At 43.2% G+C, this 25,532-nt stretch overlaps 2 protein-coding genes and 1 long non-coding RNA gene across 5 annotated transcripts; 1 reads left to right on the top strand and 2 right to left on the bottom strand.

Annotated features, from left to right (window-relative positions):
- Positions 1-777: 777 nt before the first annotated feature.
- On the bottom strand, positions 778-11,633 carry Tkv (serine/threonine receptor kinase thickveins). Of its 2 annotated transcripts, none has more exons than XM_071697243.1 (4): positions 11,500-11,633; positions 2,966-3,974; positions 2,550-2,865; positions 778-2,458 (listed from the first exon to the last, which is right to left on the bottom strand). In XM_071697243.1, the coding sequence occupies exons 1-4, from the start codon at positions 11,582-11,584 to the stop codon at positions 2,327-2,329; spliced, it is 1,542 nt and encodes a 513-aa protein (XP_071553344.1). In that variant the 5' UTR covers positions 11,585-11,633; the 3' UTR covers positions 778-2,326. The 2 variants fall into 2 exon arrangements, with proteins under 2 accessions (XP_071553344.1, XP_071553343.1); XM_071697242.1 differs by lacking the exon at positions 11,500-11,633 and adding an exon at positions 10,615-11,003.
- On the top strand, positions 6,484-20,722 carry LOC139767695 (uncharacterized). 2 transcript variants are annotated; one of them, XR_011717204.1, is made up of 3 exons: positions 6,484-6,743; positions 13,613-17,703; positions 17,833-20,722. It is a non-coding gene; the product is annotated as an uncharacterized lncRNA (long non-coding RNA). The 2 variants fall into 2 exon arrangements; XR_011717205.1 differs by lacking the exon at positions 6,484-6,743 and adding an exon at positions 10,991-11,200.
- A 3,520-nt stretch (positions 20,723-24,242) lies between these two features.
- LOC139767692 (large ribosomal subunit protein eL34) lies at positions 24,243-25,518 on the bottom strand. The gene is made up of 4 exons (XM_071697240.1): positions 25,447-25,518; positions 25,212-25,283; positions 24,643-24,840; positions 24,243-24,473 (listed from the first exon to the last, which is right to left on the bottom strand). The coding sequence occupies exons 2-4, from the start codon at positions 25,274-25,276 to the stop codon at positions 24,377-24,379; spliced, it is 360 nt and encodes a 119-aa protein (XP_071553341.1). The 5' UTR covers positions 25,277-25,283; positions 25,447-25,518; the 3' UTR covers positions 24,243-24,376.
- Positions 25,519-25,532: the final 14 nt, after the last annotated feature.

Raw genomic sequence — 25,532 nt, 5'->3', positions numbered from 1 at the left:
GAAACTGCTGCTTTTCTGTAAGAGCTGCAAGTTGATTGGCTTAAACCGAAACTCGGACCGATTTCTAGTATCGTGTACGCAAGACTTTACAAAAAGACGGCACGTTGATTGGTTACCGCATCGCATCTTACCGCGCGCGGCAAGCTTTTCCGCTTCTGTGTGGAGGAGCCAATAGGATTGTTTATTCAGGATCCTGTGATAATGGCCGACCAGGCGCGTATTTGTCGTCGTTCGTGTTGGACAATATGGCGCGTTCACGTTTTTACATTCTTTTTTTGCGTATATTCTACATAACAGGGCCCAGAGATTTCTTGTGTCCATAAACGACATATAATACGATATTATTGAAATATTAGAATACAGAATAAGAAACATAGGGGAATGGCTCGAAGCAAATAAAGCTTGCCTAATATATCTTACATATCATGATTATCTCGATATTTTTAGATTCGGCGTTAGCTATATTTCGATATCCTTCATATTCCGCCAGGTTTTATAAAAATATTTTTACAAAGTTACTCAGAGATTGTTGAAATGTAATCATCAATCTTCTATCTAAAATATCTGCTAGTAATTTATATCTAATGATTTTTACTGCTGCATTTTTGTTCTCTACATTTGCAATGCTTTTTTTAAAAACAACATCCTTAATTAAATTTATTAAAAACATACAGCACCTATATTCTTTATACGTTTCTGTTCATTTTGTTCACTTATTTTTATATTCTGCACATCGAATACAACGACGCGGTGGATACATCTATAAAAGAATGCATATTTAATACTTTTAGTATATTTTTTAATATAAATTTCATTGTCTTCAATCAATTAACAATCACCTACAATTTTCTTTTTCTGTTTAATTACATGCAAAAGTTTCATACATAACATAACAATCTTCAACTTGATGAGAAAAAAAAACTTTTGAAAACACTTATATAAAAAAGGAAGAGAACCTAGTTTTACAATCTTTTAATTTACATAAAAAATCTTTTGATTGATTAACGATTTCGATCAGTAAATGCTATATAAGTTCGAAGGGATATGCAAGATTACATTGCCTTCTAAAATAACATTACATCATTATACACTGTTATTGCATTATATAATTGTTAACTTTTTCACAATTTCTCCTCTTTTCTAGTCACTTTCTCTGTACAAAAGCATAAAATCTACATCGGCAGCGTAATGAAAACATCTTGGGATGATCGACGACCGATCATGTATATACCCAAACTAGTATTTCGAATGGATTATATATTCCATTTGTACAAGTTAGAGATATAAGTTACAAAATTTTACAAATAATATAACCTTTCGCATAATTTGCAATTGCCAATTAATGTGTAAAATTTTTGCATTATGAGATAGAAAAATTTTCTCAATCCTCAATATTTAATTATTTCACGAGATTACGCGCAATAATCATAAATTGTAATCGTACATTAATAATTTATGATCGTGCGTTAACGCGCGAAATTTCTGCTCCACGCAAATTTCACGCATAGGCACAACGCGTATATTATGAAGCTAATCTTCAATAATAAATATATTTTGAGGTACTTGAAAGAGAAATCTCCCTCGGCACGTGTGACAGGCCGCAAAGTAGCATTAACTTAGTTTATACAATATTTCATTAGGCACGTTATACACTTTCAAATTCCGAACGGAATGACGTGACGCAAATGCGAAATGCATTTTATGCGGAAATACATTTTATATGATTTGTTACATGTCGAATATGCGATATTTTCACACGCTGAATTCGTTTTACACGGCTGTAAGGTCAAAAGTAGTGTATAAATTTTCTTTTATATAATTATATGACCACTATCCCATTTCTATCTTCAAATAGAATACCCTTCGCTGATTACATAGTCAACGAGGTTCAACATGGTGAAGCGTACCAAAATCATCCCCAACTTTGATACGTTTCACATAAATATAAAAGAAAATTATACGCAAAATGTTCCAAATCTTCCGCGTTTACCTTTTCTTTGAAGATTTATATCTTCAACGAAAATCATTTTTCTTCAATGAAAGATAAAGGAATCAGAAACACTTTTATATACGAATATCTCTCTATCTCTATCCCTCTCTCTATATACAATATATACATGTCGCTTATCTTCTACAATCGATCATTCATTTCTTGCATACGTTCATTCACACTTTCTTTCTCTCTCCTTCTTATACTTATAAACTTTAATCATCAGTCTTCAGGCTGCAGTCAACAATTCTAGTGTCACTAAGGGCATATTTACAGGAGTAGGAAGTTGTTTGTTTAACTAGAAGAAGAGTCAGTTTCTCATAATCACGTCAAGCACTACACGATCTTGATACTGATGTTATCAACATGTAGTTTCGACAGTGTCTTTTTAACGCGAAGAGCAGTTAAGCGAACTGGTGGATTCGGATGCCAACATTCCGACATCATTTTGCTTAACGCATATAGGACCTGCGAGGAAAAGAGCGATTCGTTATTCGATTTGTAAAGATGGGATAGTTAAATTAGAAATTTACTTTTCTTAGAAAAGTGTTTTTCTTACCGAATCGTTATCCCATCTCGTTGGAATAACTGGACGCAATCGTTTCACGCAGACTACCAGGCGCATGTCTTCGAAGCCCGGGTCGTTTGGTACGACATCGTGATAAGGCAAGGCGTAAGGCTCCACCATAGAATTCTTACCACCTGTCACGCACCTTCTGCACGCTTCCCAAAACACGAGACCGATGGAATACATATCTGCCATTTTGAACGCGTCGAAGGAGGACGTGTTCAGGGTCTCGTCCAACACTTCCGGTGCCATGTAACGGCGTGTACCCACTCGAGTATTTGGCGCGATGTCAATCTCTCCGCTCTCGCTGTAAAAAGATAAATTTCTCACTCTCAATTTGCATTCTAAGAGGAATACTAATGGCGAAAGATGTATCTCTAGACTTTAAGCATTAAATGCTTACGTACCTGATGTAGCGAACGGCCAACCCAAAGTCAGCTATGGCACATTCCCCATTTCTCTTAACTAAAATATTTCTGCTCTTAATATCTCTGTGAGCTATTGCGGGTTTCCCTTGTGTACCGAAGATCTCGGTGTGTAGGTGCGCGATACCAGACGCGATCGACGAACAGATCGCTAGTAAGGCTTGATGATCTAGTACAGTTGTTTGCAGGTAATCGTGCAATGAACCTCTCTCATGATAATCCGTGATCAACAACATCTGAGTCCAAGAGCCAGTTCCTTTGATATCGGCGGCAATGAAGCCCAGGATATTATCATGTCTCATGAGGACGGTTTGATAGATCTCCGTTTCTCTGAACCAAGACGCCTCCTCTAACGTGAAGAAAACCTTCACCGCCACTTTTTCACCGCCTCGCCATCTAGCAAGCCATACCTCGCCGTAACGTCCCTTTCCCACGCACTGCGACATGGCTAATTGTTTCGCGATCGTCTGTTGTACTAAAAGCGGCAATCCTGATCCCGATCCACTGCTCTGATCTATGAAATCCCTGAGGGTTCCTTGTGACGGCACCAGGCACGGGTCTCGCTCTTTCTTCCGGCATTTGTGATACAAGATTCCTATCGCTATCGAGACGATGACGAAAACCGCTGATAGCGCTACTGCCAAGATGATTAGCGGCGCTCCCGATCCGATGACCATCGGATTGGTATCCGCGGTAGGACGGGATTTGTAAGTTATTTCGGGAAATTGATCTTTGTTGCACAGAGATGTACTGTTACAGCACGTTATGCTCTTCTCTCGTAAGTGAGGAACTTGATTTCCCTTGCACTGCATGAAGCCTCCCTCAGCGGGCGGCAGGCAACCGAATGACCATTCGGGGACGAACTCTCCCAACTCGGGCTCCCACACCTCTTCCACAGCGCTGAAACACTGGCCTCCAGCTCGTAATTCGCAGGTCCCATTTTGCCTGTCGTCCGGGCAATGTCCGTCGCAGTAGCAAATAATGCCCAACGCTGCAAGAGGTACGATATTATTAGACACCGTGATGTGAATGGAATAATATAGTATACATAGAAGAAATACGCAAGACTCTAATATTAATCATATCCAGTCATTCAAACATTTTATTTTTAGATCACGCATGTGATTCCTCCTGAGATTAATACTTGTTCATAAGCGAGCCAAGAGTGGCAAAGTGCGAGATACGTCGCTATGAAATTGGGTGAACGATGCGTTACGCGAGGTACGGTAAATAACTTAATGATAATCGATACGAAGAGAGGCGAGACTATATATATATATATATATATATATATATATATATATATATAGGCGCGGAGTTGAACGGAGTTGAACGGATTCGAGAGGTTGTTTGACAAGTCATGAGATGTGTCGTGTGGGCGAACGACCGTCGTCGCGTCCCACGGAGAGGCGTGCACCACCACAAAGAGAAAGGAGTGGTAGGTGCGTCCCGACTCGGGAATCGGGGATATCTTTCATAAGCGTTTCCGCACGCAAGTTGATATAAACCATCGAGGACTGATAGTCTTCGTCGTTTCTAAATTTCGCGCACGCATAAAAAAGAGCACCATCAGCATCATATATTAAAAAATATCACTATGTCGGATCATCAGTAAAAGAAAACAAGATAATAGATTTAGGGGCAGAAATTTGAAACAATGAATTAGATTTTAAAATCAGTAAATTATATATAGAAATGCTGCGTGACAAAGTGTATAGTATATACTGTATCATCAAAATTTGAGACGTAAATATAAAGAGTAATTAATTAATATGAATCTCTTTATTATCAAGAAGAAATAATTCTTTTCAGATTGATAATTCTTATTGAAAATATTTCTATTGTTGCATCATTCGTCAATATTCAATCACACTTGAAATTTGAAGGTTCTATTTATTAAATCTCAATTACGATTTGCAGTGACGTAAAGCATCCAGAATTAGATGTGTGACTCCGAATCGAGCCTGACAGGCCGCGAAACCGGAGGAACTGCAACGAGAGCATCCGCCTCCGTCACGGTAGCCGATAACGGCGAATTCGATGCAAACGCGGTGTCACGTTTCTAACGAGTATGCGAGCGTCGCGACGGCCGTCGCGGGACGCAAAAGGAGAAAGAGGAAGAAAGCCCGAGACACGCCGCGCCGTAGGCCACGCTTATCTACTGCCGCGGAATTACTCTCTCCCGCATCTATTTTACGGTGACCGCTCTATTTATAACGCATGAATATCTGGATGACGGATTCGATTCTTCGCGCGTTTTGCGTCCGTTCCACCGCGCACGCTCTCTCCTCTTATTGTTAGGGTGCCACAGAATCTTTTAACTTTAGTATTAATCCCAAATAATGCAATCTCAAATTAATTTATAAATCTGGGCGTTGAAAGCTGAGGATTTGGATAAAACGAAACGCGATACCGAAATAGCGATAATCTGTTAGATGCCTTTTCTCTTTGGCCCTAAGTCCTTCTAAGAAATCCACATTGGGTCGAATTACATGATAATCTCAGTCCGACTTGGCGAAATTCGACCTGCAAGTTGCAGGAGCATACCGTGACCGTGCTTTTTAATAGGGGTAAGCGTAAACAAGGTATAAACGTGAAAGCAACGAACTCTCAAGTGTCTCGACGGCCGCGACTCGCTTATCCTTGCGTATCTGGAAATGAAACGTAAATAGCTTCGCAGAAAGTATTTTTCCACATCAACAACGTTCTGTCAACGCGCACGATCGTCGAACGGATACCATCGCCGTCGTGGCCGGCGATTAATAACCGTGATACCGCGGATAATACGCGTAGATCTGGAAAAAGAATCGCCTAAGTGACACTTATATCGCGATATCGATCTCGGCCTTATCTAGATGAAGATAATGACAGTTTTAGAACAGCGAGAACCCTAGAGACTGCACTTATGATATTTGACAGCTTTCTGAAAAAGCTGGCATAAAAAAGCATAAAATTTGAAAAAGCTATTTCATTTACTGCTTATCTTAATTTTTATACTTTACTATTTTTTCAAAAATAAACACTTATAAAATAAACTGTCAGGAGGCTTCTTAAAGCTTGCATCAGACTGTGCATTGGAGACTGAGCATCGCAAGCTGACGATTACAATTTGATCAGTAAACTTTAATCCGTTTTATTCTGATTGGTTAAATTCTGATCTTCAATTCATAATTCTCAATGTAGGTAAATCATACGGCTGCAGGATCCCCTTAACAATCGGGTCCCCGAACGATCGCTTATCGGCTCGACCGCTACTGGCGAGAAAATCCGTAATGAACTGTTTAGAAAACTGTCGTACACACGCGAGTGTGTGTACGAGGGTCGCGCGATCGGCCGAGAGGCGGTAACGCGCATATCTGCTTTCGTGCGGCTTTCGCGACGCAATCGGCGTCCGTAATCGCACGAAGGTTTCAATGAATCGCGCGAGGCGACGTGCCAGCTAGTCGCGGACTTTATCAGCGTGGCAAAGAGCAGTATCAGCGATAGCCCCGCGCGTCTATGAGTCGCGCCGAATCGCGAAGTCCGCCGGCGTCTCTAGAGACGCGGCGCAGCTATTTCGAAACTTGGACTTCTCTCTCTCTCTCTTTTTTTTTCTTTTAATTGACAACGTCGATCTTTCCGTGACGTCGTAATGATTCAAGCCGCAGTACGACGTCGAAAGTAATCGGATCGAAAAAGGTACGGATCGGAGACACTTTGTTATCAGTTATCCCTAGGGAAAACTGATAACAGGGCACAGACGCTGAAAACAGGCATTAAGGTGATTGTAACTTATCGCAGATAATAAACGAAATTGGTTGTACTAATTTAAGTGAGTGGAGAAACAGTTGTGTAAATATTGGACGTAGGCTAGCTCGCGAGAGTTGATTTTGGTTTGTACAAGAGGACATTGATACGTGCCATGTCGAGTGCGAAAGCTCTCCCTTATCTCTTTCTCTTATCGCATTATCAACATTTAGAGTCAGTCAATAAAAGATATGTGATTATGGGGGATTCTGTGTTTCCGCTTGATAGACATTGAAGTATCACTGATAAAATGATTTTGTTAATAAAAAAAAGGTCAATAAAATTAAGGATCTTCGATCTTTGATCTTATCGTCATATTCCATAATATTTATCTCGTGTTATTTATTATCGCGATGAGACTTTTAACTCGTTCCCGGCCGAATCTAACGATCTTATCGAGGCGGCCGGGACTCGGGACTGCAATTGATGCCGAAAAAGGCGACATTTCGGAGACGGCACGCTATCGCGACGGAATGGCATTCGCGCCTGGAAGCGTGCGCATAGGAAACTTAATACCCGCCGCGCGCTGCAAATAATATCGTCGAGCAAAGCGGCGGAAACTCACGGACGGATTCGTGCGCGTGCAAACGTAATCGCGATACGTCGCGATGCACGTGTAATTTTCGTGGAAGGACAATCAGCCGCTCGCGTAATCCCGCTCCATAATAAATGTGTGCGGCCGTGATTGCGACCCGGAAATCCCCAGCCGATGAGCGAGAGACGCGATTATCTCCGGCGCGACTCGTGACTCGCAGCATCCACGACTCTCGAACGAAAACTTGGGAGCGGGCTACAATTGTTCAATTTTCGACACCACAGGCTTCTATAATTGCTGATTGAAGTCGACAGCGGTTTGCTCGTTTCTAAGAAGGAAAAAATGATTGGGGGGGGAGACGGAACCCATTAAACCTCGGTCAGCTTTAAACAATCCGTTTGCCGGAACGACTCATAAATATCGTCGATACGTCAGTTCGCCTGCGTTTTACGTTGTCGCACATAAAAATGTTCTCGCGCGTCCACAGCCTCGAACTCTGGACCCACCGAACGTGGCGTTTTTTTGTTCTGGACGTAAATTATCGGGAATCACATTAATCATCGTTTTCACCGAGAGCTACTACTTTGTTATTCAGATCGAGCGAGCCGGAATGCGTTTTTTCTTTTTTTTCTTTTCTTCGTATTTCGACAGATATATTCTTAAATCCTGGGGCTATGTATCTCGATATGATAGCGGTCGATTTGTTTCCGGCACTTGAAAAAAAAGAGTTCGTTGCATTACGAGCGAAGCAGCCGCGTTACGAAACCAACGTATTTTTATATCCCGGATACGGCTCGCGCGCTTGCATTGAGAAAGGCCGCCTTTTACACAGTAAAAAATTTTGTGTCAATGTAAGTCCACTCTCAATTTTGTGTTAAAATAACTCATTCATCGTGTTATTTTTGACATTTAGAAATGTTATATCGACATTTATAACATTTCTAAATGTCAAAAATAACACGATGAATGAGTTATTTTAACACAAAATTGAGAGTGGACTTCCATTGACACAAAATTTTTTACTGTGTATTCGCCTTATTCATCGTACGCACGATGTACACGCGCGATGTCCTTGCGAGCCTCGCGGAAAAAATCGCGCGTCGTACGTCATACGCGACGCGGGAAAGAGAAAAAGAGAGAGAGAGAGAGAGAGAGAGAGAGAGAGAGAGAGAGAGAGAGAGAGAGAGAGAGAGAGAGAGAGAGAGAGAGAGAGAGAGAGAGAGAGAGAGAGAGAGAGAGAGAGAGAGAGAGAGAGAGAGAGAGAGAGAGAGAGAGAGAGAGAGAGAGAGAGAGAGAGAGAGAGAGAGAGAGAGAGAGAGCGAGAGTGAGAGAAGGTAGAGAGCGCGCGACGAGAGGAGAAAGGGTTGAGCGGATCGGAGCCGGCCCGCGTTTGCAGCGCGAAATTACATTTGGCGTATGTACTTTGGCGAGGAAAGGGGCGGGGAACGAGTGTCCCGCTGAAACGACGCCGCGTTTACAATCCTTTTGATGTATTTCGAGCCCTACGCGCACGGGCCGCCGAGGCAACATAAACAATCTCTCTATTTCCTACGGACAGACAAATTCCGTCGCGCCGCATTTAGCGTCGAAAGTAGTCGTCGGATTGCGCCGCCGTTTCGATTACTAAATATGACGATCGCGGGTTTGACGTCAATGACCGTGGGAGATCGGACCTGGCGATAATCGAGTCGGCAATTTTTTTTTTATAGAAAATTATCGCTCGAAACTCCTCATTTCTCGCGAAGAAATTGCAAAAGAACAGTCGGTTGCTTCATCGCGGAATCGACCCATCGCTGTATTATTCCACTATCGTCCTTGCAACAATTTTTTCTAATCTAATGAAGTCATATGTAGCTTAAGGCGACTTCGATCAAACTCCAATTATTTCAATCGGTGATTAACCTGCCATGCAATACCTGTACTTTATTTGTTAACGTGGATAAAATAAGTAACATTTTGTTAAATATAAAAGGCTCAGACAATTAATAAATCAACAATTAAGAATATAAGGAGCTTAGAGCCGCAACTGGGTGTTAGTTTATACGTTACTGCTAATTTCTAATATATTACCCTATCATTTTATTACACTGAAGATAGTCTAATTGTCTAATAACAGACCGAAACGTATATAATTTTGTTTTATTGTAAATACAGTGTTTCAACGCTAACATCCAGTTACGGTTCTAAGCTCCTTATATTCTTGATTGTTGATTTAATATTTCGTTATTTAATTTATGAAAAAGATTAGATTAGGAGAAATGAATTATATATCGTCTGTTCATTTTTGAAGAGCTTTCTGAACCGGTATAATAATTAGAGTGAGACAAGTATATTTTGTTTCACTCTAACTTATTGCACTAGTGTGCACCAGCTCAAAGTTCTTCGGAAAAGAACAAGCGGCTAGCTAGAAATTTTTATTTTAAGCAATTCTGTTTGTTAATTCAATTACCGGTTAAATCCGATCATCGATTAATAAGTTTGTTAACATATCGAGGCATATTTGGAACGCGTGCCTCCCATATATACCGCGCGCATCGTGACTGTTGACTATTCAGAAAGCAGCAACATCGTCTCAAAGCACAGCTGAGGGTAATATAATATTATTACTATTGATCATTTATAATATTAATGAAATATTATATATTATTACTATTGTACTTTTGATCATTATAATATTAATTACCAATACAACAGTAATAATATAACATTCCTCAAATAATCAATAGTCGCGAACATTTGGATGGGAAATACTCCGAATTCGTCTCGGTACGTGAACAAACGCACGGCATCTTATATAGGGAATTCACAACTCCACGTGTAAATGTATGTCGTAAATGTATGCCGAAAAAGGTAGGATCGTGAAAAACGACTTTCGACGATATTTCTGTAACAAGGCTCTGTCCAAAGCGGATGATTTAACTTCTCTCTCGTCGTCGTCATCGAGCGCGGTCGCTGCGCAGATTAAGAAAAGAAGGTATTAAAAAAGACGACGGTCATACGGTCGCACTGCGTCTCGAAAGGGTTAAAGTCTGGTGTCGTCGCCGCGACGGCGGCGACGGCGGCGTCATCCCCCGCGCCGATCGGTCGGTCCAGGATCGCGCGTTCGAGGCCGAGCCCCGTGTGACCGAGAGAAGCGCGAAGAAGAGAGAATCTCGCGATAGAGAGGAGAGGAGAAAAGAGGGAAGGAAAGGAAGAAAAGTGGAAAAGGCGTCTGTGCGAGAAACGGCACTCTCGTCGCGCCGACGAGAGGCGGCACGAAAATTCTCGGCACCGCTGGTATTTCAGTCTCCAACGTCGGAACACAGCTAACCTCTCATCTCCGTCTCCCTCTCTTTCTCTCTTTTTCCCTCCACTGTTTCTCCCGTTCTCGTCCCGACGCACGAGACGTAAAAAAGCACGACCGCATGCCATGTCGAACGGCGCAGAAATTCCATCAGAGAAAATGTATCAATGAGAAAACGGTTTTCCTGTGGAAGGAAAAACGAATGAGAATAATAGACAATTGTATACCGGAACGGAATACAGGAAAAACACTCGATACACTGAATATACGGGATACCGAGGGTCGCGGAACCAGCGTTAACAGTGTCACGGAGGGATTGTCGATCGCGTCGACGGCGTTTCCTCGTATCTAGGGGTGTTTCCTGGAAGTCGTGGCAAAAAGCGTTACGATGTAGGGCGCGCCGGGCGACGATCCCTTCACGGCGACGCGAGGGGCGATCCGTCGGTCGGTCCCGTCATGTTTTCGACTCCGGGAGAGACGGAAGAATGTGCGAACGAACGAACGAACGAACGAACGAACGAACGCGGAGGCGCGGAGGAAAAGGCGACGGAGAACCGGGAGAACGCGGAGAGGAGACGAAGGGCAATCGGGTTAAACATCTGTGCGGCAGAAGGTGAGCGGCGCGGGGACCGGGGCGATCGTTTCTCGCGTCGGCGAGCGGTCCGCATCCGCGATCGATTCTCTCTTCTCGCGCGGGCGGCCCCCGCGGCAGCCGACGGGACGCCGACGGCCAACGGCCAACGTTCTTCGCAGAGAGACTTGGCCAATTCTTCTCCGCTGCCGTCGGCGGCAGGCAGCATCTCGCGCACATACACGCGTATACACACGTACAATGGCATGTAGCGAACACGCACGTATGCACGCACGCCACGATCCGAGCGTAGCGTGTCACGTACGAGCGGCTGTACTCACCGCCGAGGCATCTCGCGGCGAGCACTCCCAGGCCGAGCCACAGACCATATTTACATCCGCCCGTGTTAGCGGAGAGCGCAGCCATTTTCTACACTCGGGAGCACATACTTTACTGTGACGTAGAGCGCTCCGCGTCGAGCCGCAAGCCGCAAGGCGCAGGCCGCTCGCCCTCGGCCGTCTCCGTCGCGGCTTCGGTGGGGGCGCGTCGATGGTGGGAAGACGCCTTCGTGCGTCTTCGGCACGGCCGACGGAGAGCGCCGATCGGCGGCGCGGAGCGAGCGAGATGACGATACTGGAGCACTGGAGGGCCGCGACTCAGGCCTGTGCCGAGGATCCGCTTCGCCTCGCCGCGCGCCGTCGAGGCTTTTATCTGATCTTGCGGCGCGATAAACAGAATCGAGAGACGCAATGACGAAGTGACGAGAAGTCTTTGGTATTAAGTCGGATTACGCGAGCCTTCACACGTTGCGAGTGCTAGAACGAATCGTTTTCGATAAATTCCAAATCGAGGCCTTGATTTTGTTACAAAAAATATGACTTTCTTGTTAGTAAAAAAAAAATTATTAGAAAACCTAAGGCGAGCGTTTTGTTCCTTACGAACGAGTTTCTACACAAAAAAATATATACATTTATACAGTGATTCACGAAAATGATCAAATCGTATCATTGTTATAAATTTCTTTTGAAAATTCGTGAACGAAGATATCTATAGCAAGAAGAATATTTTATATACATATTATGTTAATATATTGAAAGGCCGTTTTCGTCGATTACCTCTTTCGAATCAATTATTTATAATTGTTGTGTAGTACATTTTGATCGCTTTCGTGAGTCACTGCATGTATAAATGAGAATTACGACATTATTACGAACACACATCGCGTCAACTTGACGTTGCCACAGAAATTAATTGAGAACGATTTTACGCGCAGAATTTTGAATAAAATTAAGAAGAAACGAAAAGGGACGAGAGTCTCTTTCTTTTCGCAATCGAGTCATTTCACGGTATTTAAATGTAAGATGCAACAACAGCCGTGTCAAATCGATTGTTTTGTCTCGTATTTCGGAAGCTCGCGTAGGTACCTAAGGCCCATTTTTCCAAAGGTTTATCTCTCTCAAGAGATCGGTCCCTTCGGACATCTCTCGCAGACGAGCCGTCTAGAGTCTAGAGAATTTGCGCGTGACGCGTACGGGCCTGACGTCGTCGTCGTTGTCAGCGGGGAAGTGCGCGACGGCGCCCTGCGGGCGCCATGGTGCCGCGAACGGCGGCGGTGGCGGCGGCGGCGGCGGCGGCCACGGCGGCGCAGAGACCCGGAGATCTTTTCCCGTCTCTCTCTCTCTTTCTCTCTTTTTTCTCTCCCTCGGACAGATCGCGATGCTCGCCAATGCTCGCCTCCTCTTCGGCGCGGCTCCTCGGAAAGGCGCGAATGTCTATGCGCGGCGCGTCAATCCGCGGAATCTAGAACCCGGCTAGAATCTGCAATCTTTTTCCCCGACCCGGGATACGCGAGACCGAGTTCTCTTTTTCTCTCTCTCTCTCTCTCTCTCTCTCTCTCTCTCTCTTTCTCTCTTTTTCTCGGAAGCTCGGCGGAATTTGCATACTCCGGCGGGTCTTGGATGCGCGCCGATGTTGTAGAATAATTTAAATTGAAATTATTATATATTTTCAACGTTTTTGACGCGTTCAATGCTTCGCGGTATAGTTGCTGGTCAACGAAGCGCGGATATACGTTGTCGATCTTGTTACATTTATCGATAAAGGGAGTTTCTCGCGAAAAGCGACGAGAGAGAAAGACGGCCTTGATATGAAAAATTATGCTTCACGGAGCGGAGTTGTACGTGACGCGCTTCTCACTTCGAAGAGGTCGGAGTCCCTTCCAAGTCTCTCACACTTGTTCTCTATCCTCTTCCGCTCCCTCTTCTAGAAGTGGAAGCCCGGCCGTATTCAGACCATGTATTGAAGATCGAGGATTACGAATTGAGGATTCAACTGACAATAAAACGAGACAAAAGAGGCGGAGGAGAGACGGAGATCAAAGAGATTGAAGTTTGAATCGAATTCGAATCTCCGATTCGCCATCCTCGGAGCTCTGATGCGTAATTCTGATTTCAGGGGCCTCGCCGAGATTTGAAAGAAAGTGCGAGGAGGCGTAACCGAGGGGAGCGGATCTGTATTTTGGCGAGGAGATCGAAAGGAGCGACGGCCCGACGATCAAACGCTACGGGGGTGCGCGCCACGCTGCGCTTTCAAGTAGCGACCTAGCGACGCGCATGCATCCGCTCGCATCCGCTCGTATCACGGCCGGGCGGCCCGGCCCGGCCCGGCTCGGTCCGACGTGCGAGTATATCGCTATCGATATCAGATTACCGGTTAATTGCCGACGGCGCGGCGCGCTCGGCACCGAGGATTGTTGCGTCCGAACAGTAATATTTCACGCTTCCAGGAGGGCGACTCGCTACCGCCTTCGAAACGACCTGACGCCTAATTACGCGGCGCGTTTTCAACGAGGGCTTGGCCAGACTTGCGAAGACTCTACGTCTTTTAACAAAATCCATCTCGATACTCTTGCACAGAAAAAAAGAATGTCAAATCAAAACTTATATACTCGTATATACGCAACAATCTATAAGATTCTCTTATAAGATTCTAGATCCGTTTAATTTAACACTATTTTATGTAATTTAACTATTTGATGATATAATTCTTTGCGCACTAATTACCGCGCCTGGCTCTTATTGCCTCTTTAATCATTTTACTTTTTTGATTTCAAGAGAGCTTCTATACATTTGTATTTTACTTTTTGTAAGAATTTTTAATTTTTATTTCAACTTTTTTTTATTGAACTCTATAAATGACTTCTTTCAAGCAAGTTTTCTTCGTTTAACGCAATATAATCTCATTTCCAAGATTATAGATTGTTGAGTATGTATAAGTCTTGATTTGACACTTTTTTTTCTTGTGTGTGACGATATATAATACTTTATATCGAAGCGGCATATAATTTTACGTCGCGTATGTAATTTTTGCATTTCGCGTATCCGACGTTTCCGTATTTCCTAACAAAATTATCCCCATTGTATTAAAAAGGGATGTCCGGGCAGCTGCCGCTGAAAATATGTTACATTTCTTTTCTCACTTCTTTACTTCGCACGCGACTACGTGGAAGTGAAAAAACGAATTCGTAGCGTCGCTCGGACGCGGTGAATATTAAGGTCCAACAAAAGGCGCACTGTTCGCGGGAGAACAAAGCCCGTGGTAATTCTTTCAGCACCGCGGCATGGCAGCTGCCGAGACGGCGGCGCGCATCGGGATTAGGTCGTCGCGGAACGACGGCGATATGCAGCGGCGGTCGTCCGCGCGTAACCTGTTGCGTGCGTATCGCTCGCGCGTGAAGTCGCGCGATCCAGATTGAAGCCGCGAACCCGACGCGACGTCCCTCTCGGGCGCGCGTCCGTCACGCGCTTAAAGGCGTCAGTCATTATATTTTTAGAGATGATCCTCGGCACTTTTATGGAAAGACGTCCATACGCGCCGAGACGCGGCGAGGGGCACAGCGCTACTTCTTTTCTCTTCTCTCGGCGAAATCATCGCTAATTTTTTTCAAGTTTCGTCGAGGTTTAATCCTTCAGTGAACGTGTGGGATGTATTTTACATCCCACAACAGCTTGTAAAAAATGAGTGTTTCGGACTTATTTTAATACAGAACCGATTTATTTGAAAAAACTATTAAAATTAAAAAGTTTTAATCTGTTAATATACTTTAAGATATGTGCAACAATGAATAATATTAAACAGAAAATATTAATTGGTTTAATATTCATAACATAAATAATATGAGGTATAATTTACACGTGTCCTGTTACGTTTCAAATTTTCACGCGCTCACTGAAGGATTAACAATAACAAGACCGAGAGAGCAAACGTGAGTGAGCAGAGTGTTCACTCCCGCGGCTAGATTTCAATCTCGACGACTGAACTTTCGGCGCGTTTAAGAGGTTCCAATTCCCCTTATTACTCGCCTTAGAATTGGTTCGTGTTACGCGTTTAAAACGCATCTCGACGGAGTTGAAATTCCACAGCCGCGCGCGACTCCCGCACTCCCGCGTTCTCGCACCTCGATGTAAATCGCTTAATATCGCTTGCGCTTAGCGTTGCCGCGTGAGAACGCGTGAACAGGATGACAAGCAGCCTCGGCGATTGACAGTAAATCACTTAACATCGCTATTAAGCGCGCGGTGTGCGCAGTGTGGAAACTGTTAATGCGCGCCCGACTATTTTCTCTAAAGTAAACGGCTCTTCAATACTTCGCCTCGCCGCCGATCGGTGTATGACGTAGAAATTATTCTAGTCTAGCGTGTACTTATAATGATTTGCAGATGCTGGCAAAAGACGCAATAAAAATCGCTCGCGTGCGAGCGCGCGCGCGCGCGCGCGAGAAGCGTGAAAGCGCCCGTAAAGACTGTAAAGACTATGTTGGCTTCAATGGCAACGTCTTACGCGCAATTTCTTGCAATTAGCCTACTTGAACGAGGGGCCTCGCCTGTCGTTCTACCGGCGATCGGCCGGAAATCGATTCGATCCGGTGACCGCATCGGGAGAGACCGCGTATGAGATAATCGTCGCTCGAAACGGAGCGTTTGCGAGGAAAGAAGAAAAAAGGAATTGATAACTCGGCCGTGATCTATCGTCCGCTTCGCGGAAAAATCGCGGCGTGCGCGAAAGAACGCAACTCGCCGCCTGCGGACAATCGATGACTGTGGCTTTCATTAACGCTCTTAATTATGAATTATTATAGATCGCCGGGACGAGCGGGCAGCCGGTCGGCCGAGAGGCGGCCGATGAATATGCATCGTCCGTTTCGTGAGGCGAATATAACGGCTACAGTTGACTAACGAACGATTGCTAATTGCGGGGGATAATTACCGCGCGGGCTCGCCTCGTTAACTGCCTCCGCGGCAATTCCGACTGACTCGGGAGTACGAGGCAAATGACAATGCGCGATGCCGCGTGATCCCGGGGATTTCACGACCGTAAACGGATCTTGCGGAATGTCGTTTCTTCGGGCGTAAGCCCCTCCGGATCCCCGGATAAATTAGAACGCCGTGTTTCCTTCGATTTTATAAACAACCGTAAACGGATTTTACGCGAAGTCCCCGGCGCCCATCTCTTATTCATGAACGCCTTCGGGACAGTCATGTCGGGGCCCCGAGAGACCTTTTTAAGCGCCGTGTTAACGAAAAAGGACGAGTTTCGCGCCGACAATCCGGAGCTTCGAACCGGATTTCGGGATTAGAATCAGATACCCCTTCTACGAAGCCGCGTTCGTTTTATACGGGCGGAGGGCGACGGCGATCTCGCCTTCGCTGTACCGCATCACTGTCCGGTCGGCTTCGGGGAACGGCGACAATGGGTAACAAAGGCAAGCGAGGGACCGTCCGCGCTCCGTGTTGCTGCTGCCACGAAATCACGATCCATTCGTCTCGGTCTCGCTTGAAAATATATTATGCTGGCATGCAACGGACGCGAGCTGCCAAAAAGGAAGAGCGGCCGCGGCTTGTTGTGCACGGACGTGACGCGGCGGAACACAATTACCATGATCGGCCTTCGGCCCCCGTCAACTTTTATTGTTGTTATTTCACGTCACCTCGAACGAAGAAGGAGACGTGCTCCATGGTGTTATTTTTGTCAATCCTTTTCGACCCTGGCACCGACGTCTACGAAAATTTTGTTGATAAATCGCGAGTCATCTTTTCGAGTTCTAACGCAAACTAATGTCCATTCCTACCAATGCGGATTAACTTTAATCTCGATTTAACTTACTTTTTATCTTTTTCTAGTTTTAAGAATGAGAAGAAGGTAAAAAGTAAGCTAAACTGAGATTAAAGTTAATCCGCATTAGTAAAAATGGACATAAGTCAAAGTAAAAGTAACGAATTTTTAATCGTAAATCGGAAATCATAAATGTAACCAAAATATGTTTAATCTATTTTATAAATGGATTTACATTTATCCAATGGTTCTTAACTTGTTAGAACGTAAGAAAGAAGAAAAGAAATCTTTGTGCTTGCATTTTTTGCATTCAGAATTTTCTATCTCTCTCCTTCAATATATATTTATTCTGTTTTTTTAGGTGCAAAAATTTTTGGGAATTTCAAGCAACGCGAACAGATCTAAGGAAAGTGAGAAACCATTTCTGATTTCAGGTAGGGAAAAATGCAAGAACAACAAAAAATCTACAGTTAAGATTTTTTTCTGAATCCGAATTATTCTATGTATCGACCGAATCGTTCTATATAAAGAATATTCATTTTCATATTTATCGCTTCCCGCAGATTATTCTTTATTGACCTTTGGCGGACAATGGATTGAAATATAAAAGAGAATTTTCGAATGGATCGCGGTGATAAATAGGATTCTTCTCCGAAGGAACCGGGTGTGCTTACGCCTCGGCGCATTGTACGACAGTGGTCGGATACAGGCGAGAGCAGGCAAGAAGGTCGGGGCCCGAAAATCCCGATCTATTCGGCGCCAGCTACGAGGGCCGTTCTCCATGGAAGTATATTTCATTCGTCGAGAAAGACGAAGGGGCCTGAACGGTTCGACGGTTGGAGCCACAAAAGAGCGAGATCCTCGTCTGGCAACTAACGCGCCGTAGCCGTCCGCAGGCCGTTCAGGCCCTTGGATCTCGGCCTCTCCTCCCGTCCCCCCCCCTCTTTCTCTTTCTTTCTTTGCACGCACGATATAAACCTCAGTCCCGTACGCCTTATAGTGCGACCCTGAAACCTCCAGAAACTAGAAATAAATTTGCTTCAATTAAATGTACTTACAGTTCTTGCAAAATTCGGCTGTAAACACACATTTTGTAAATTTATACATTTATAAAACTTGGTCAAGTTAAAATTTCGCTGGAGAAACCAGCTCGTAAATGTATCGTTACGCATTATAAGCCTAACAAAGATGAGATTCTCTGCGTTAACGGAAGATTGAATAATATATGATTTTTTATTGGCAATCGTCATCACAGGATGCTGGGCTGACCCACGCAATTATTCGAATCTTCGTCGTTTAAGCGAGGGGCTATAATAATATATTTTTTGTTCGGGAGTACATTGTACTCTTAAATGACGACCCAGCGACGGACGGTCAAGATTAGTCGGTAGAAGGTTACATTGGATAATCGATCGTAATTGTGTCTACTTAGCCGAGGGGTCCCCGGAGCTGCTCGAATAGCCCACGAGTCCAACTGGTATCGCGACCAAAACGTCAAAATCGAGATACAAGTACAACAACCGATTGAGATAAGCGTTCGACGTTGCAATTCGTGTTTTCTATTATTAGCCATCGAGTAATTCTAGTATTTAATCGCGCGATGTAATGGAAAAATCGAGATAACCGGCAGACCAGGTATATTTCTTATTAATTTTCTTCAAGGATTTCGCAGAGATTTCTCTTCTCTCCTTCTTCTTCCTCTTCTCTCCTTCTTTCTTTCTCTTTCTTGATGCTGGATCTTAATCGACCGTCGTTACCTTCATCATTGCTGTTTGGCGCCGAGATAATTAATCGTCCTGTTCACTACCGCTTCGAGTGGTCGGCGAAGGATGCTGCGGCTACAGTGGGTTTATCACGAAAAAAAAATAAGGATATGGAAGGGAGAGAGGAGGAGAGAGAGGTGGTGGCTTCCTGGAGACGAGCGCTCAAATGAATTCGCTCGACGGCGCACGTTGTAAGGAACGACTACCTGCTCTACGATAACAGTCGACTTCCTTCGAGACGTAGAAACGGGACTCGTGCCTACGCAGAAGCTGGATAAGGATATCTTTAGAGGTGCCTTTTATCGCTGAGAGTCAGGTGTGAATTGGGGCCACCAGTGATTCGATCAAAGAGAACGCACCGCCAAGAATGAGTCGCGGTCTGGAGAGAAGAACAGTAGCCAGCAAAGATTAATCGATCTCTTCTGTTGATCAGAATTATATTACTTTCTTAACCCTTTAAGAGTTGTACTCTTGAACCCTCGGATTGATACGCGAACTCAATACCAACTTTACTGGGTAAAACTTTACTTGGAATAGATTTCAGTTGATTATCGTGTAAGCTGAGATAGATAATGTTTCAGTTGTAGATTCTAAATCTCTGAACTAACACGAAAATCCGGTACTGTGACAGAAAATGCGATACTCATTTTATTAGAGACTGAACGAACGATTTCTCTCTCGATTTGTTTTTCGGCAACATATTCAATTTTGTTGCAAAACGCTCACGCCCAAGCATGACCGGCCATTACGACGAGACATCCTCGACTCGTGTGAGAGCTACGATTTACATTCGATTTTAATCGGGCATGATGTAACCGAGCGCTTAAGCTAATGAACGAGGACTCGCCGCATTTGGCGCTCCGTTGAACACGCGAATTCGACGTAACGGCTATATTTAATTCGCCGGCGTTGAATGGACTGTATATATGAGATGAACCGCCAGTTAATAACCATTTGTTCTCGCAACGGAATACTTCCAATAATATCAAGAATAAGATGAGACGACTGCGTCTTATGGAGATAAATTCGACGACGTGTCGACTCCGATTTTTTTCTCATTAAAAAAGGATCGTAATAAAATATTCAAAGCTGTTTGAATATTGGATGATAATAATAATAATAATAATAATAATACGCGTTAGTCCTTAATTTAACGACAACTGAGAATCTAAAGAGAAGGTGTCTTTCGTAGTGTTATACGGTCCTGGGGCTAGCTGTTTCGTCCTTATAGGCACACGCAGAAGGCGGCAAGCGATATGTGGGGGCTTCATATAACAAAGATTCATCGGGACCGGTTTCGTATGCCACCCTTTTTTACATTCTCCCGAGAGGCCCCGCCGAGCCGCGGGTGTGAAAACCGACACCCACCCACTTGTTATTTTGTCAAACACGAGCGTTGAAAATTATAGGAATCATACGCTAACGCGTATCTTCTGAAACACTTTTATGATACAAATTGTTCCTAATCTCGTGCACTGCGCTTCACTTAATTGTATAATATAGCGTGCACCTGTATAATCACAATTATAAGACATCATATAATTAATATTATGCAACTATGCGTATTGTAACATGAAAAATATATAATTGAAACGTATATTATAATTTATCACGATATACCTCTGTTATAAAAAGAGAATTTTGAAATGTATGTTATACACTTTAATTAAAATATATGTATTGAAACATTTGTGTAAAATTTTATCACGAAGATTTTACTCCATCGACGAATTTCGCGCGTATTATTTCGAATGGTGGAGAATTTCCCCGCGAACAGTGACGATAACGCGACGCAAATAATGCGATGCGTCGATCTAATAATAATGTCGCGAAATGATATAGGGACCCGCGTATTACGACACCTACCCACTTGTCGTTTCGCTAAACACGATCCAGAAAATTATAGGAATCACGTGGCGACGCATCTCCTCTCCGAGAGGCAGGCTCGCGCGTCTCACGCCAAATTATTCTCGACTGTGCACGCTCGCGCTACATTTTACAACCATCAATTAAACGTGACACCGGACAATTGCTGTTTGTGGCCGATGTATTCTCCTGTGTAATTCCGAATGGAGGCGCGAAATTTAACGGCCAGCCTCCCCCGTACACTGTCAAGAGAGAATTCTACGTGTACCATTTTCTGTCTCAAGCTGTCGTCCGTCATTACTGTCGATTAAAATTCAATTTTATTCGGAAGAAAACTTTACATTCTTTTTCTGAGATTAAACACTGTTAAATTCATAGTGTCAAACTGTATTGAATTTGAATCATTTTTATAACCGTTCCTATAGGTCGCCACTGCTTTTACTCAAGAGTCATTAATTTGACTAAAACAATGTTAATTTAACTAAACTAATGGAGTTAAAATATAATACTGTTTTGTGTTAAAATAATAAATTTTGACACACATGGTAGTTAAAAATAACAAAAATGTTATTTAATTCAAGATTTAAATTTTATCCTTTAATATTTTATAGTGAAATATCTTTGTCCGGAACTCGTTTCGAAAAAATATTATTTCCCCTTTCCGTCATAAATGCCGTGTACCGTCTCGGTGCCGGGGAACGATTCAACTTGATAGCCGCGATGCATCTCGGCACGCTCGAGGGAATCGAAAATTGCAATGTGTACGAGTAGGTGTACCAATCTCGCTTGCTACTCGCAGCTCGCAGCTCGCAGCTGCGGTGGTTGCAGCGATTCCGAGGCAATTGAACCGAGACGAAATGCCGCGCCGGCCACGTCGGCTAACCGCAGCGATCATTCTCGATACGGCCTCGAGAAGGGTGTTTTGCGCGCACCGGTGAGAAAGATTCTGCGGAAAACTCGAAATCACGGTTGGAGAACGGGCCGCCAAGCCCGTTCCATGAAATCGGATTAGCCTCGTGGCATCTGACTTTTCGTCGCGCCGTTTTTTTACGCGTCGAGACCCATCCTCGCCATTCTCCGCACTCCTTTTCATCCTACCCGCTGCGGACAGGAATTTTTTAACTCGAAAAGGAAACGACGAGCTCGCGTTCTAGTTGTCCGATCACGTTCCGGAATCGACGAGATCGCAAAGATCGCTCGATGATCACAAATACCACGAAGAATGCGGCTCTTTTCAGGATCACGTCGAACGAAGCGTTATAAATATTTCGCGTTTTAATTTTTTTTTTAAATTTTTTCTGTCTCCCATCCACAAAGTCGGAGTCGATTATATTTGTCTATCGTTCAGTCTATTTAGATACAATATATCTCGTTTCCACTGTATTTTAACAATAAATTCTTTGAGCAATTTAGAAATTGCTTCTTTTCACAAAAATATTGAAGGGACCATCATTGAAATTAATTGCGGAACGATATCAAAATTTAATTCGCCGAAAACATGTTAACTTCAGTCGCTTATTCATGTCGGCTGAAAATTAATGTCAACCGGGCATTTTTATTGAGAAATAATCAATTTTTAAAACAATCCAAAGGAATTATCATCAAAATATAATAACGGAAAAAGTAAAAGATACATAAAGAACGTAAAGATTTGAGAATACAGATACTAATTATATATTCGTTGTTTCGATTTGGTCGCAGAGTGTTGCTCTTATTGCGGGACCGCGGGAACGGCGAATAAAATTCCGGCGGGTTCTAGCCGTAACATTTTTCAGAACGCGGTAAAACGATAGGCGCAGCATAGCACGCCAGGTATTTAATGCCAGCCCGCCGCGCTGTCCGCATTCTCAGGTGACAAGCCTTAACAGCTCTCACCGCTCGCCGGACGCCGACGCGGCGTTTCTGCACCACCGTGGAAACTATAGCGCGCGTATACCCGATACCGTAGTCGGTCCCCGGTCCCCGATCCCCCAGCTACATATATGTCCATACGTGTGCCCAACAAATAAGGCACTTGTTAAGGCGCTCCGAGGCTAGCGAGACTCGCAACGGGCCCCGCCGGGACGGGTTTTGCAGGCAGCCCTTTTGCCATAATCGGCAACACAATACCTGTCGCCGGTCGTTCGCAGGATCGCTCTCCTCCTCCTCCCCCCGAAATCACAAGCGTTCTTGCAAGTATATCGCCATACAGTCCATACACGGCGTGTGTTAACCGAGTCCCTCGCGCGTACGCAACAGCAACATCGGTCCGAAACCACTAACGCAATTCTGGTTATCTATTTCGCGAATTTGAGAAATGGATGCTTATTCTCTTCAAGCACGCGCGAGACGGATGGAAAAATTCTTATTTATTCAAATTTAGTCTCCAAAAACTCTTTAACAATCCATATTAAGTACCTCGAAAATAAAATATCGAATTAAGAAACATTTTGATGAACAATTTTATTCGGACGATAATCATTATTTTAGTTTATATTATCCGAGAGGACTATTTTATATCCTGGCATTTTTAAGTCTAGGAATCGATTCGAAATTTGAATTGTGCAGAATTACGAAATATGTGTTTATTCGTGGTAATTACGTGTGATCAATTTTACGAGGCATATTGTATTGATACGTGCGCCTGTCGAATGCAGCCACGTACACACAACGGGCGGAACGAGCGAGTTAACACCACGTGCTTTCTATGCGCACGCATCCGCGTGCCTGTCATTAACCTGCGTTTAATATTTACGAGGGATCGTACCCGCAGGGACTATTGATCCACACAATTCTTTGGGCTACGGATTCTAGTTCATTACTGCGGATTTATACACATAAATACACAATTCGGGAAAAGATAGTACGAAGAAAAAAAAAGTTATGGATCAGGATGTAAATTTTGTGTCAAAAATCTGTAATAAAAGTCGGTTGGAGACACGGGATAAGACTAGTCTTATCCCAAACCTTAAAAAAAACCTACCATGTATCATTCTTAAAAATATCCGTCGTAGTAATATAGTGGAGATTAGACAGGAGTATCACATATTAAATTGAGAAAATGAGACAAATTCTTAAACAACAAAAATGTGGTTGTAAGAAAAATGGTACGCCTAAATTGATGTAGATATTGACTACTGAATTCAACAGAGACAACTGCTGAGCTTGTATAACTGTCAAGTGATGAAAAAATAAAATAAAATAAAAATACAATTCTTTAAACCCAAGCAATTGAACATGAGAACAGATGAATAATTCTCTTTTGTTTACTGCATACGATAAAGGATGCATGATATGATATATGTTTCATGGATTCATGGATTTTTTAATTTATAGGATTTTTAATTAAGAAAAGTCTATGCAAATATGTTGTGGAATTTGTTCACGAAGACAAAGTTATATGGTACAACAAATGCGACATACTATAATAATATTAGCAATTGCTGATTTTTTTTTGGATTTTATTATATGTTTTATTTAATTAATAAAAAGCACAAGATTACTTCTCTGCCTTTTTCGTCTTTGCCGAGGCCTGCTGTGCTTTCATAACCTTATAGACGATCTTTTGCTCTTCGATTAAGAACGCACGCACAATCCTGAAAATTATATGCAAGCTCGTTATGTGAAACTTTATATGCTTATTGCATTATTATTTATTAAAGTAACGATTAATCCTACTTTAAAAACAAATAATTCTCCATCTTGTATCTAGTGAAAAAGTATTTAAAATATAAGCATTTTAACATGCTTTCGTTAAATACATACCTTTCTTTTACACACTTGTGACACAGGACTCCGCCGTACACCCGCTTGACAGTCTTCTTACGTCTACACATACGCGAACGTTCCATTGGTCTCGCGGGCTGGATACCCCTGAGTTTATCCTTACATTGTCCACACCTTGGGATCTTCTTAGGTTTTTTCAGATATTGGTAGACTAATTTGCCACCTGGCGTACGTACACTATAAACAAGAATTCACCTCAATCAGTTCTTAATAATATATAATTTATAAATATTTAATTTATACCAAGAAACATTCACTATGGTCACTAATGTGACATATACTCCGAAGAGTGCAGACTGAATATTCCCAATAATGATGGTTAAACAAATGTTAACGTGAACAATAATTCACGAACAATAATGACTTTCACTGTCCATTGTACGTGAATTTTATACAGCTTGGAGCAAATGACCAAAACATAACCTCAAACTCTTGAAACTGTTTACCGCGACCAACGCTACTATCATCAAAATAAAATTTCGCTGCAAACGGAAATCAACGTATCTCGCCTGAAATTAATATTTTCCATTATTTACATAGATACTTACACACGCCTTCTGTTGCTTTTTGTGTTGTACGACAGGCGTCGCCGATAGGTTAGGCGCTGCACCATTTTGACGCTGCAACGAAAATCACCTCGTTAGCGAGAGAAATCGATTTATATAGAATCGCGACGCGCAACCGAACACCGCAGATTTCTACGGTGATCGTGTGACATTAATGCATCTTACGATTGACACGCGCAACGTGGATATTATAAAATTATACAAAAATGCCACGAACCTTCTTCAGATCCAAACGGAAAAGGAAACGGCGTTTTGCCGAAGAGAGACGTTTCTACGCACGCGTGTCGCGTCGCGTAGCGAGTT

This window comes from Temnothorax nylanderi, unplaced genomic scaffold, assembly GCF_030848795.1.
Source record: "Temnothorax nylanderi isolate EJ_2023f unplaced genomic scaffold, tnyl_v1.0 TNYL_tig0011_pilon, whole genome shotgun sequence".
NCBI lineage: Eukaryota > Metazoa > Arthropoda > Insecta > Hymenoptera > Formicidae > Temnothorax > Temnothorax nylanderi.
Note: the sequence above shows the minus strand (reverse complement) of the source record. Positions and strands in the feature narration are given on the sequence as shown.

Coding starts and splice junctions, on each gene's coding strand:
- Tkv (XM_071697242.1), bottom strand. CDS start 10,738: ATGGAATTTCTGCGCCGTTCGACATGGCATGCGGTCGTGCTTTTTTAC. Junction 3,975..10,614: donor GAGGGAGACGGAGATGAGAG/GTTAGCTGTGTT, acceptor TACCTCTTGCAG/CGTTGGGCATTATTTGCTAC. Junction 2,459..2,549: donor CGAGATGGGATAACGATTCG/GTAAGAAAAACA, acceptor TTTTCCTCGCAG/GTCCTATATGCGTTAAGCAA.
- LOC139767692 (XM_071697240.1), bottom strand. CDS start 25,276: ATGGTGCAGCGCCTAACCTATCGGCGACGCCTGTCGTACAACACAAAA. Junction 24,841..25,211: donor AAAAGCAACAGAAGGCGTGT/GTAAGTATCTAT, acceptor TCTTGTTTATAG/TGTACGTACGCCAGGTGGCA. Junction 24,474..24,642: donor CACAAGTGTGTAAAAGAAAG/GTATGTATTTAA, acceptor TATAATTTTCAG/GATTGTGCGTGCGTTCTTAA.